The sequence below is a fragment of the Uloborus diversus genome, chromosome 1, assembly GCF_026930045.1.
Source record: "Uloborus diversus isolate 005 chromosome 1, Udiv.v.3.1, whole genome shotgun sequence".
Taxonomy (NCBI): Eukaryota; Metazoa; Arthropoda; class Arachnida; order Araneae; family Uloboridae; genus Uloborus; species Uloborus diversus.
The window spans coordinates 55,276,762-55,291,638 of record NC_072731.1 but is presented as its reverse complement, the minus strand read 5'-3'; the positions used below and the strand labels follow the sequence as shown (position 1 = coordinate 55,291,638).

At 32.1% G+C, this 14,877-nt stretch overlaps 1 protein-coding gene across 1 annotated transcript in view; it reads left to right on the top strand.

Annotated features, from left to right (window-relative positions):
* The window catches only part of LOC129234577 (homeobox protein PKNOX2-like), a 60,794-nt gene extending 52,098 nt beyond the window's left edge, over positions 1-8,696 (top strand). The window contains exon 10 of the mRNA XM_054868599.1: positions 4,369-8,696. Within this exon, the coding sequence (XP_054724574.1) occupies positions 4,369-4,571 (203 nt within the window). The 3' untranslated portion in view covers positions 4,572-8,696. The remainder of the gene's footprint in view (positions 1-4,368) is intronic.
* The last annotated feature ends 6,181 nt before the right edge of the window (positions 8,697-14,877 follow it).

The following is a 14,877-nucleotide window of genomic DNA, read 5'->3' as shown; positions in this document are numbered from 1 at the left end:
GATTGCTAGGGATGGCCTACATCTGAGCTCTACAGGGGTCAAAATGGTTAGTGGTTTGGTTTTAGAGGCTTCAGAATCAAAAAACTAAGTTGGAATGGGGGGCATGGTTTAAGGAGCAGAATTCGAAAGGGTACTAACTATCGGGATTTTAGTAGAAACGGAAATAGGGTGGCTAATAAGAGAAAATATTTTAACACTTGGGATTCAAACAATCGTGCAGCATTAAATAAAAGTAAGATGGGCTTACTTAAGGTTTTTTATACAAATGCTCGTAGTATTAGGAACAAGATGGAAGAATTGAAAAGCATAATTATAGACGAGAGGTTGGATATTATTGGAGTTACCGAGACATGGGCTACCGAAAGTGATGATGATTTATTATCTATTGCTGGGTATAATTTGTTTAGACAAGATAGAGTAGGTAAAAGAGGTGGTGGGGTTTTATTTTGTGTCAGAGACACTTTAATTTGCAATGAATTGGTAATTAATGATAAACCGAATGAGATTGATATGATTTGGATGGAGTTGATTAGTAATAAGGGCAAAAAACTACGTTTGGGGAATATTTATAGGCCACCCAACTTAAGCCAGGGTCAAGACGAACAGATGTTTAGTATTATTAGTGACATTTCTAGCAAGGGGTCAGTCATCATAATGGGAGATTTTAATTTTCCAGGAATTGATTGGAATAATTTTTACCATAGTAATAGCAGAGAAGAGGATTTTTTGAAAGTAATTGGTGACTGTTTCTTAGATCAAATTGTAACTCAGGGTACTCGACAGGACGCGATTTTAGATCTAGTTTTCTGCGACATGGAAGGCTCTGTTCAGGGGTTATGTGTAGGGGAACACATTGGAGATAGTGACCACAACAGTATTAGGTTTGGGATTAAATTTGATATGCACAAAATAGAGAATTTTAGGTTTGTGCCCAATTTCAGAAATACTGACTTTGTGGCACTTCAGCAGAGTTTGAAAGCAGTTTTTTCTTCTGGATTGGACAATAGCGATGTGAATCTTCAGTGGGCAGAGTTTAAGGAAAATCTAGCGAATACGGTTAGGGATCATGTTCCTTTTAGGAGAAAGGGTGTCAACACTAAAATTTGGCCAATGTGGTTCTCCAGGGAAACTAAAGACGCTCTAAATTACAAGCAAGCTGCTTTTCATAGGTTTAGAGAAACAGGTCACAGTGCAGATAGGCTCCAATATAGTAAGGCAAGGCGTAAATTTAAGTATTTGGTACGGATTCAGAAAAGAGAGTTGGAGCACAGATTGGCAGATAACATAAACAGGAATCCCCAGAGGTTTTTTGCATACGCTAATTCGGGGAAAGTTCGAAATAGTCATATTGGGCCACTGGTTGATGAGCACGGAATTTTAATTCAGGACGATAGTGATATTGCTAATGTTCTTAATAACTTTTTTTCGAGTGTTTTTAACGATAACTGTATCTCAACAGTTGACACCAACAAGACACAAGCTATAGTACAGCTTGAGGACTTTGTATTTTCCATGGATGACGTTTTACTTCATTTGAAAAAAATTAAAGAGACTAAGGCTCCGGGGCCCGATAATATTTATCCGAAAATTTTAGTTGAATGTGCAGAGGAATTAGCAGATGTAATCGCAAACATTTTCAATGCTTCTTATAATTCGGGGACAGTGCCAGAGGACTGGAAGCTGGCTAACATTACACCGCTCTTCAAGAAAGGGTCTAAAGGGAGTGCGGGAAATTATAGACCTGTGAGTCTAACTTCGGTGGTTTGCAAAATTTTTGAACATTGATGAAAATTAAGATAGTAAATTTTCTAGAGACTAATAATCTATTGACTAGTTTTCAGTACGGTTTTGGGAAAGGTAAATCTTGTGCAACTAATTTATTACATTTCTATGACAAAGTTACCATGGCTTTGGACAATAAGAAGCCTGTAGATGTTGTTTACATTGATTTTCAAAAAGCTTTTGATAAGGTACCGCATGTTGCTCTACTTAGCAAATTAGCTGATATAGGAATAGGAGGGAAAACTTTCATTTGGGTAAAAAATTGGCTGACCGGAAGGAAACAAAGAGTATTTGTAAGGGGAAATTATTCTAATTGGAGTGAGGTCTTAAGCGGGGTTCCTCAAGGATCAGTGTTAGGGCCTGTTTTGTTCATTGTCTTTATGAACGATATTCACAAAAATATTTCTAGGAACATGAACTGTTTTGCTGATGATGTCAAAGTTATGGGGACTGTAGAAAATGAAGAACAAGCAAATCAGCTGCAAGAGGATCTAGATCATATTACGGAGTGGGCTGATAAATGGGGTATGGCTGTTAATGTTGGGAAATGTCAAGTGCTACATTTAGGGCATGGAAATAAGTGTACAAGTTATTATTTGCAAGGTTCAGTCATTAGTCAGGCAGACAAAGTTACTGATCTGGGGGTCCTAATAAGTCAGGATTTAAAGTTTAGCCAACAGTGCAGCATTGCTAGCAACAAAGCCAATAAGATGCTTGGGTTTATCAATAGATCTATTTCAAATAAATCTAAAGAAGTTCTTCTGCCCTTATATAGAAGTTTGGTAAGACCCCATTTGGAGTATGCTGTTCAGTTTTGGTCTCCTTGTCTTAAGAAAGACATTAATGTATTGGAAAGGGTTCAAAGGCGGGCTACAAGGCTAATAAGTGGACTTTCCCACTTAGATTATGATTCCAGGCTTAGAAGGCTAAGACTGTAGTCTTGAGCAAAGAAGAGACCGAGGGGACATGATTCAGCTGTTTAAATTTATTAAAACGAAAGATGTTACAGGGCTAAAGTTTAGCACTGAAAACAGGACAAGGGGTCATTGTTTTAAGCTATTTAAATCTCAGGCTAACATGGATATTAGGAAAAATTATTATTTTAGCAGGGTAGTGGAACCTTGGAACAGCTTACCGGAAGAGGTGATAATGAGCAAAGGAGTAGACAGTTTTAAGAGGGCCATTGATCTTCACTGGGGATTGTAAATTGACTAGGACCAGTCTAGCTGGGAACAGAGCCTGTTGCTGGTCGTCACTTTTGTATTTGTATTTGTATTTCTTATTCAGTACATAATAAATTTTCAAGCGATAAATTATAGGGGTTTTGCCAACTTAAGGTGCAAAATCCTTTCTTTCGAAAAAAATGGCGCCCTCATGCAATTTATTACTACTAGAAAATTATGACAGGTTTTTATTAATTAATTTCTATCTCTTTATTAATATTAACTCTTATTTACTTATTTCTTTTCTGTACTCTAAAATTAATACTACTAAAAACAATTGTTTTGGCTAATTTTTCAGAAAAATCTGGATTATAATCCCCCCTTCTGAAATCAATAAGTTTTGTTTTGAAAATGGGGGGGGGGGGGGAGGTTACTTTCGGGATTTTACGGTAGTAAAAAAACAGAATCCAAAACCCCTGCGTGGAGACAATTTTGATAGTGTTAAGAAAATCTGTACCGAATTTCAAATAAATTGGTGCATTAGAAGTTGAAATATCTTGTCAATCGTATTGAAAAAAGTAGCTTCGAGAAAAACGCATTTAAAGTTTGCAGTCGCATTTCAGGCAGTCTGAGTGGATTACATTTATATTTTTATACTTATATTTTTTGAACAGCCATCCCTGCCTTATACATTGTTCCCTCCTATACCTCAAAGGATAAATTTTTGTCAGATCGTTCAGCCATAAAAGTATTTCTGCCTTCTTTTGAAGCTTCAGAATTTTGTACCTCAGAGCATTTGTTACGCTGTTGATCTTGTTTGCTGAATGTTTCTTTGTCTATCTAGATGCAAATTATTTCCTCTTTGACTTTTTAAAATCTGTTTTATATTTACAATTCAATGTAACATTGAATAAAATGCACAGTTCACAGGGAACGTACATATACGTGGCTTGATGACAGGTATATATTGAGAAAAAATCATTTATCTTAACAAAATTAACTGCAATTCCGAAAATAATTTGAATTTCAGTAATTCCTTTTAGAGGCTTATTTTTTAAGATCTAAACTTTGAAAATATGAAAGGAAAAAAAAAATTCTAATTTTTTGAATTTCTAGACTGGAATCCCCTTAAACAACTGAATAGTGTCCCCTTTGACTCTCCTTTGCTCTAGGCTTAGATGTTCTTTTCATCTGATATTCAGTGTGAATAAAAAATCTGAAACGATAGTGTGAAATTTATGCTGAACTATAGTCTAGAAGCATGGAGTAGTCAATCAACTATCAAGGTTTTAAAAAGAAGGATTTGAAAAAAGTATTTAAAAAACTTGTTTAAAAATTGCAATTCTTGGTTGTAAAACATTTTTATTTGTCCAAAACAAATGCAAGATATGCTTTTTATATATTTTTTTCTCTTCATGTGAAGGTCTTAATCAGTGCAACCATTATACCGGAGGCAGTAGCACCACACCAGATACTGGACATTCTTCTCCGGATGGAAACATTAGCCAACATTGTTCTGATGGAGAAATCAACAAAGTACCTTCAATTGGTAGTTTAGATGAACTTAGTATGAGTTGCAATACTTCAACAGATGAAGAAAATGAAGAAGATGATGACAAGCGATAGTGACTTTTAGTTTTAAATGGTTTTAATTGACATTGAATGACTTCTTTATGGAAACTACAATGATTTGATAAGTTTTTGTGTTTAACACTTAGTACCACTTTATTTTAAAGATATTTCAAAGCACTATAATGAGCTTATTTAAATTTCAACATGTAAAAATAAATATCTTTGCTTAGATTTGTTATTAATCCAATCATTACTGTTTAGTAGATTTGCATGTTGTTTTTTTTAATAGTGTCTTTGAAATGATTATAGTGAGATGTTGGATGTAAATAATTTTGAAGGTTCTTTTAAAAAGTCAACAGTTATTCCATGCATATTTTGGTGTATGAATCATTTTTATGTGATAAATTTACTTTTGTTTTATTTTCTTTACACTTTAAAATTTATAGATATGGAATTTTACTTTTTCTTTTCTTTCAGTGTTGCATCCAGAATCCCTCATATTAATTTTTGAAGTTTTACTTGCTTTCAAATACGACAAGATTGTTTTCATACATATTCAAAGCTGTTTTTAACATCTAATGAATATTTATATTTAAAAAATACCATTTAGATTACTAACTTTTCTCCAGTGAAGTTATTTTCTTTATTTTTAAAACGTTGTACATTTTTGTAATGTGTTTTTAATTGTACGAGGGTTGTTTTTTTTTCAAGCTCCGTTTGGCTATAAAAAAGAAACCGGTGAATATACAAAAAAGATTTTACTATCAAAAGTAAGGTACAATGCATATTATTTCTCCACATAATCACCTTGAAGGTTTAAGCATTTGTCGTACCTGAGCACAAGCTTTTCGATACCCTCCTCATAGAACTTTGCCTCCAATGATTGAAAGTGATTTTTGACGGTGTTTTAGGGACCCAGCAATCACAAAGTTTTCTGTAGCGCAACCGTTTTATAACTATAAAATGTAGGGGCGATCTTGCAACTTCTGGAAATAGCATCGATAATTCACTTATCGTGAATCTTTGATTTTCCTTAACTACTTTGTCTACTCGTTAAGCAAGGTCATCTGTAGCCACAGACTTTGCGTCCAAGACCCCCTTCATCATGCACATTAGTTCTGCACTCTTTAAATTTTCGGCACCACTTATGAACAACACCAGCATTCATTAAGTTGTCTCCATATACACGACTTATTCTTCAATGAATTTCCGCTGCCCTGTTATTTTCTGCTTACAAAAAACGAATAACACTTCAGTGTTGCCAGATGGTCAAATCCAGATTTCCCCAATTCTCTTCCAACTTTTCCCCAAAAAGCCATGTTTTCTATCAAAATTCCCCGAATTCAAAAATTATTTTTCCACTAATATTTTCATAAAATGAATCGACTTCCTCTAATATTTTTGTCTCTTGAAAATAAAATTTTTCCCCAAATAGCCAAATTTTCTTATAAAATTCCCCATTCTTTTTTCTTCTCACTTTTGCTTTTTTTGTCATCTTTATCTTTACTGATAACAAAGCTGAAATTCTCTGTCTGTCAGGATCTCTGTGACGCGCATAGCATCTAGATCGTTCGGCCGATTTTCATGAAATTTGGCAAAGGATTAGTTTGTAGCATGGGGAATGCACCTTTAAGCGATTTTTCCAGAATTCAATTTTGTTCTTTTTCTATTCCATTTTTCCCGAGCAAAATTATCATAAGATGGACGAGTAAATTACCAAGCTATCATAACGTGGAACCGTAACGTGGGCAATCCAATTGGTGAGAAATTCATCATGCATTATTTGTAAATATGCAGGGGAACCAAAAGACCTTTTAATTTTATACTACGGGCAAAGCCGTGAGGGTGCCACTAGTCATAAGCGCCTGACCCAAAGATAAGAAATAGCCAAAGGTTTTTTTTTCTACTTGCATTTACTACTCTGTTTCTGTATGTACATTTAAACTATGATTTTTGTATTTATCCAAGAACATTCTTCATCACACTTATTTTAACCTATTTCACATATCAACTAGGTACTAACGCAGAACATTAATGCGAATTCCGTAGCATAATATTCCACATAATGCGAAAAGCGAATTCCATAAAGTTGAGCAAAGCTAAACCAACGCTGTTAGATTCAATGTAACTACTACTTCTTGACGCGAATCTGAATACGAAAAAAATTCTTTTTTCCCCCAAGGTTCTTTTTCCCCAGGTTTTCGGCAAGAAAAAAAATTTTTCCCCAAAGAATTCCCCTCAAAACCCATTTCCCCAAAATTTCCCCAGAGAGCACCAGATTTCCCCAAAATGGGGAAATTTACCCCAATCTGGCAACACTGTAACACTTATCAATTTACACTTGGCAGGAGACTCGATAGAGACAGCCATGTTTTTGTGTCTGTTGCTCAACAGAAAATAGCAGATTGGACTCGACAGTAACTGAGTGTTTGGAGAGAGGTATATGCAGTATCCTAGTACGAAAACCAGCCACCTGCCGCTCACCTTGTTTTCCTACTGCGAAAACGGAGCTTGAAAAAAAAAAACCTACGTAATTATTTCACAAATCACGAATGCTTAGAGAAGTCAAGAATGCTTGGAAATTGGAAAGGCTAAAGTGAAAAAAAAAAAAAAAACCTCTCAAGAATGTGAGAAAAATAAAAATTAATTCTAATTTCAATATCGAATGAAAATGAATGAAATTAGTGAGAGTGAACTCTAAAATTTAATTAAAACTACGAGTATTTTTGTGTGTTATGTAAATATATGAGCAATTAATCCCTGAAATGTTTGAAATCAAGATTAAAATATAAGTTTTTGATAGTTTCCTTATAGGCAATTATTTTATTCCAATTAATTTTTCTTTTCATTTTTTTTGTGTGAAAATTAAAGTGATTCTTCACTAGGGGAGAAATGGGAGGTAGGATGTGAGGGAAAAAGGGGACAAAGGTGTATTCATGCCGAAATGAAAGTGAAAAATATTTTTTGCTTTTACAAGTACATGTAGCAGCTTCAGACTCTTACTGGTACATCTACTAAGCAAGCTAGAAATAATATTTCATATGTTATTCCAGCATTAATACACCTCTTCCCCATTCCTCCTGACTCTTCCCTAATGTTTGGAAAAAAAATATAAGATATTTGTATCATAAATTAGAATTGAAACTTTTTGAGGTACTTGGGATTGAAACTTTTCAGAAAAGGATGAAATCAAGAATTATCCAAGAATTATCCAGCAGTTTTAGGTTTTTTGGCAAGCTTTAAAACAAATAAATTTATCACTAAGCATGTAATTTTGCAAAGTATATAAGCAATCTTAGACATTGTGATCTAAATCCAAAAAGATTAAATATTATTTATGTGTTACACATTTAGTGTTTTATTTTTTGTCCTTATTTTCATGGTTGCTAATCATTGTTTGAAAAAAAAAAAAAAAAAAAAAACTGCTCATGTCACATTTTTTTTTTATGTCCATTGGGTGCATCACTGTATTTTTGTCTTTCCTTTTTCCATTAATATATTTTGTTTCTGAAAGTTATGAATTTAAATTTTATTGCTTTCAAACTTGTATATATATATTCCTTTTTACCTTAAAAATTAAGTTCTCTTAAAATCAGTCATTGAAATTTCAATTCTATTTTTTTGCAGTGCCATTTTTCTCATGACTGTAAAAATACATTTTAAAAATGCACAAGTTCTTGTACATATTGGAATTATTTCCACTTTTGTAATGGGACAAACAAATTCAGAATCAGTGTCCTTAATTGTCCCATTATATGTCTCACACAGTAAAGTGTATGAAGTATTTTAAGCATTAAAGGGCAATGCAATTCATTCTTTATAGAGAAAAGGTAGAATTTGGTAATTCATAGACTTAAAAAATAGAGCTAAAATTGTTATCATTCGTCAACCCTCTTTTTATACACAGTAGACTTACAATCATTATCTTGCAGGGTATTATATTAAAGCAATAAAAAGTCTTAATGTTTCAAAACTTTATACAATATTTAAACTGATAATATACAAGAAGCATACTATTGTATAAAGTTTAGTTATGGCTGCAAGTATTCTAACTAATTTGAAAATTTATATATTTTTAATGCACTGAAAATATTTTTTGTTGTATTTTATTTGTGCATTAACTGAAATTTGTTTCCAAGTTTTATTCTGAAAATTGGATTTTATTTATGTTTGTGTTTTTTTTTTGAAGAATTTTTGTTTTTGTCAGACGAATGTTTTTGCTATGAAGTTCTTGAAAATGTTTTGCAGAATAATAACAATGTTAAATTTCTGGTCTTCAAGAAAAAAAAATATTTATTTATTTATTGGTGTTAATCTTTAGTTTAAGCAATTTTAGCTTGATTTATTTATTCTGTTTTGTGGCAGTTGCAGTGTTTAAATTACCATGAATTATAGATAATTAATTACTTTTAATGCTTAGTTCTGATTATTTAATAAAAATATTTTGTGATTTTTTACTTTAATAATGACATTGGTGCAGCTTAATAAAATTTATAAAAGACATTGCCTTCTTAGAGATTTAATTGTGATTTGTTAAATTTTTATGCAGAAATTGTGTTCCAAGGCAAATGATTCTATGTTTTGTGTTTGTTAAACAATTTAGAGTATGTATACAGCATGTCCCTGTTTAACGGTCAAGACCGCTATTTTTTGCGACCGTTAGTCCTAGATGCATAACTTCCAGTTGCAAATATAACCAAAATAAAATGCAGAGTTAAGATATAAAAAGTTTGAAATGGAAAAAAATTTTGGTAAAATATGAAATCTAACTTTTTATTAGGATCCATAATTGAATCAATTATTTCAGAAAGGGCATAGGTCTCATTTTCCCCAAAATTGAGTTAGCTGTGGTTTTTCCATATTTGTATGCAGAGACATCGACTAGTGAAGTAGAGAAATCAATTCTTGCGTGACAAAGCACATTATTTAGGGGTCGCATAGTTTTAATTTTAATGTTTTAAGAGATTTTTATGATAAAATAAGATTGTCTCTATATATCAAAATTTCTATATATCTATTTTTTCCTGGTGTTTTGTTACTTCGATATATGGAGGTCCGACTGTATTTGAATTAAAATCATTACTTCAAAAATAGTCTCATCTGTTATCGGTTTAAGTAACAGAGAATAGATCTGTTTTTTGAGATGAAACATGAAAAAACTACTTTTTTTTTTTTTAAATTTCCATCAAAAATGGAATACTGTTTCATACAATGATGTTTTTAAGTAAAATGTTCTTTAATAATGTGTTTTGTTATGAAGTTGAAAAATCCCTTGTTGGTTTTAACAGATAATAAGAAACCTATCAGTTATAAAATTGTATTGGAATTCTGTTTTCAGGACCTATATTTATCTTTCCAAAATTGTACTGCGTAAATGTTACAAACTAGTGTCAATGGACAAATGAATGAATGTAACACTTGCCTCATCAGTAGATTAAACATATTCTGTATAAAACCTAATTCTAATTTTAAAATGTCAAGAAATTACTGCATAATATTTAAAGATATATTTAATATTTCTTGCTTTTAAATGTGTTTCTTCAAATGTTCACAATTTCTGCGACTTTTTTGATGCAAGAAATTAGTATTTCAGACAAGTTCGATTAGTATTATTCTCTAAATTCTGAGAAATTATTGCTTCAAAACATTCTGATTATGTACATAAATAAAACCTATTGAAATTTAATCAATACTTTTATTGCTTAAATATTAGTAATTTTTATGTAAAATCACTTTGCATAAAATATAAAATCAATATTGTCAACAGTTATAAACTATCGATTTTATTCACTCTGATGCAATGATCATCGCATTTACTAAATATTGGAAAGTTCCTCACAAATTTTTCCTTCCAGTTATATTCTATTACATATAAAGCAAATTATATAAGTAGCATTTTGCTTTCTAATCCAAAATTCATTAGAATTGTCTTCCCTTTTTGTATAGTTAGTATATATCAGTTTATTTTAGTGTTGTCTGCATTAGAATTTATAATGTCCAAACGGTTTACATTTTTATTTTAAATCATCTTTTGTTTACATATGAAATGTTTCGCCTTTAATTTATGTACCCTTATGAACAAATTTAACATGGGGAAATTCAAATGAAGAATACACGGTAGAAAGGCAAAATGTTAATGTTTCCAGTCTTTGAGAAAATCATGCTTGTTTAGTTTTTAATTCCAGCCTTTTTTCTGGATGATTTAAACTTCTCTCGTTGAACGTCGCATGATAAACCGAAAAATCAGAGCAACATCAATATTGGTCAAGGGAAGCAATTTGTGATTGCTCAAAATAAAAAAGACATTTTGCCTTTCTTTCATGCATTCTTAAAATTTTTTGTATGATTTTTTTGTATTCTTGAAAGAAGAAAGTGAGTGTTTGTATTTAAGGTTTTTATTAAAAGCAAGTTTATTCCCGGTCAAAATGTGTAAATTGCTTTTACATGAAAGTTTGAGCAATTTTTTCTTTGATATGTTGTTAAATTATATTATTTTGCTTTATTTAAATGAATAATTAGAATATTATATTATAATTTGTGACAGGGGTCTGGCCAGAGGATATTTGTCATATATATCAAACAAAACGGACCTTTCACAAAATCCCGATCAAACAAAACGGACCCTTCACAAAATTCTGATAAACAAGATCGGATCTTTCACAAATTGTTTATTGAAAGAGCAAATCTGAAAGCAAAATAACGCATATTTCTTTGTATAAACCGAAAATTTTTGGAACCTTTTTTGAAGTCAAATTAGAGGGATCAGCTTATACAAAATCGGCTAATTTTGAAAGAAAAAAATCGGCACTCTTGCGATGCTCCTGCAAGCGATAAATAATTGCTACTGCCAAATAAATATAATGGTTGTTTGTTTTATCACTGCTAATTAGCAGCGGTGTTGTTGTAAACTTATCTGAAAAGGCATTGGTAAGCACTTTTCTCCCCGCTCATGATTTAATAAACAATCATAATATGTATCTGCGAAATGAACTTAGAACTGCAAAAGCATAGTAAGGGTGGGGGGAAAATATGATCGCTTCAGATAGGGTTACCAACTTCAAAATTATCACCACTTAGCGTCTGGCGTTGAACCTTTATAATGACTTGATTAGAAAATATTCTCATCATTTTACTAACTTGTCAATATTTGCGTTTTTACGGTGCAGGGCGATGTTTAATTGTTATTTTGGGAGAAAATTATATGGGTTTTGATTTTTCGATGCTAACAAGGATGATTAACTTTAAATAAACTCTTTGAATTACCGTTTTTTTTTTCTTTAGATGTCTACATTTTGAAAAATGCAATCTTTTAACATCCGATATGAGAATCATATTTTGTTCCTTTTTTCGAGCTGACTTCGCTTTATTAGGATGCAAATAAATGAAAAGTCTCTATTTCTGTTTGAACTCTCATTTCAAGTTTTTAAAGCAAAATTCCATTTTCTGTTATGAGACAAAAATTAAAATGCTGAATAGATAGTTTATTTTATTTTATTTATTTATTTATTTATTTATTTTTTGCTTCAACTGTGTCCACAGATGTTAATGAAATGTTTATCATAGGACTCTAAAATGCAATTTTATAATAATTTTATCAAAAATATTTCTTTTACAAGTCGTTTTTATACTTTTGATGCCTTCACTTTGAGAATGGCGATCTCTTTGCATCCGCTATCGGAATCCGATTTTTCGAATTTTTGATGTTTATTACGCTTTGTTATGAGGTAAACAATTAAAATAACTTTTTATTTTTGTTAAAGTCACGGAATTTATAAGTTTTAAACGAAATTCTGTGCTTTTTAAGAGTGTCTTGGGTCACAAAGTTAAATGCTGAACCCTATTCTGAATTTTATTCACTTATTTTTTTGTTACAATTATTTTAAATACTGGACAGAAATATTTGTAGTACAATTTAACATAATGTAGAATGGTAGATAAATATTGATACTTGAGAGAGCGATGCCCCCCCCCCTCCCCGCCAAATATCAGAAAAACACTCCAGAATGATATTCTCGACATAGAAGAGGGAAACACTCAACTTTAAGTTTAATTGACGCAGTTTGTGCCATCTCTAAATTATAAAATTTCGTTTTAACAAAAAAAGAAATTTTTTTTTTTTGCGAAATTATTTGATTTTTCACAAAATTTATTCATTTTTCTCAAAATTATTTAATTTTTCACAAAAAACGGACCCTGTGAAAAATCCTGGACAGACCCCTGGTGATTGTTATTTTTGTTGTTTGCACTAAAAGAAGTTTCAACATAATCATTTAGTATCTTTAACAAATTTTGAAATCCTTTAAAATTTTCTCATATTTCTGAGAGTAAATCAGTACAAATGAAAGTTTCTTTTAAAAGTTTTATTTGCTTTTTTTTAATGATTATCTGTTATTGAATATCTGAAAATGTTATTACCTTTTTGTAATTTTATTTAAAATTTTTGTTTACAAATTAAAGAGTATGCTGCTACTAAATATGATAAAACCATTGTTATTGTACAAAATTTTTATTATGTTTGCAATTTTGTTAAAAAAATAAAATTTTTGTCTTAAGACGTGTTTGCTTACTTTCTAGACATCTAAGTTATTTTTATTCTGAGGATATCTTAAAGCACTCAGGATGAGTCTGCTTTTGAGGAGGATTATACTTGCACAAAATTTGCTGAACTCTCAGATTTAAGAGTTAGGATGCTAACTTTGGAAGCCCAGTTAGCATTAGGTTGTGGGTCAGTTGTAGAGGGTAGAGCCGCTATATAGATAGGCCGACGCATCAGCTTAAGTTTAGCCATTTTGGATCGGAATTTTCACTGTTGCACTGCTTGGGTTACCACAGCAAAGTTTCGGATTTCACCAAATTTGCCGAAAATAATACTTTATTTAATTAACAATTCAAGTGCCACTAATTGCTCACAGTGAATAATCACCAAACGCAATAACTCGCCAGAAAGGACAACCACTCAAACATGCGCTCCGATCCAAAATGGCTAATGGTAAACTGATGCGTCGGCTCGTATATATAGGGGCCTTAGTAGAGGATACTGTAAATATTCCAGAGATAAAGGGGGAAGTTTCAAATAAGGAGCCAGACTGGGAAACTAGAAACTAGGGGTGTAATTTTGCGGGACTGGATGGTAAGGGAGGTGGGTATTACAGTTGGGAGAGTTAGGCATAAGGGGCTAGGCAGAGGCGTAGGAACTTTGTAGAAGTTGGGGGAGCTGGGACACAGTATAAGAAGTGTCTGGAATCTAAGGGGTAGAAGCAGAGGCGCAACCAGAAAATATTTTTTTAGGGGGTGACGGGGGGGGGAGGCTTTTAAACGTTTTCCCCCATAAAAAATTGGATTCGAAGCTTCCATCTGTTATTGAATATTGTATATATACAATTGTTTATGGAGAAAATGAGGTGATTAAACTTCTGGTTTTGAAAAGGAGTCGATTAGTACTCGAAGATGAGTACGTAGAAATAGAGGTGTTTGGGGTCTCTCCCGGAAAATTTTCAAAATTCTTGTTTTAAAATCGAACTTATAGGTCATCTTTGATAATGTTAAGGGGAGAAAAGGTTTGAAAACCCTCCCTGAAAAATTTTCGAAATTAATGTCTTAAAACGCGATTATATACCATATTTGTTGCCTTTAGTGAAAATATGACTCGAAGGATTGTCCTCGATCGATTTTTCGAACGATTTACATCTCCGTCCCAATATTTCGAATTGGAAGTCCTAAAAACGTAATTGTAGACAACCTTCAATGATGGCAGGGGAAAAGGCTGTACTAGGGCTCTACTCTGGAAATTTTTCAAAATTGAAGTCCTAATAAAGAGCGTTTTTCAATGATGTAATCAGAAAAAGTTCAGAGGTTTCTTCTTCTTAATTTTTTCGAAATTGTAGTTGCTGAAAAACGCGACTGTGGATCATATTTGTTGGCGTTAGGGGTCCAGCAATTTTTTTGAAATTGAAGTCCCAAAAACGGAATATTACATAATCTCCCATGTTGTTGGAGGGCAAGGCATTCAAAGGACTCTCTTCCAGAAATTTTCAGGGAATTGAGCCTTGAAAACAAAATTTGAGGCGCTTTGTAATAATTTTGGAGGAAAGGGGAGGCTTCGATAGCGTAGCATTTAGAAGACTTTCTTATTTTCTGAGAACTAGAAAAAAGGGAATGGATGAAACAGGAGGGAGGAAAAACAGAACGTTGGATATGTGTTAAAATGAATTGTTCACTATATATTATATTGTTCAGATAAATTTTTAGTTTAAAGTCTTTGAGTCTTTGATAGAAAGTATAAAATATTGTTGGCTTTTTTCTGCAATAATAGATGAAAGGTAACAATTTTGGCATAAAAATATATCTGTAAGTGATGAAA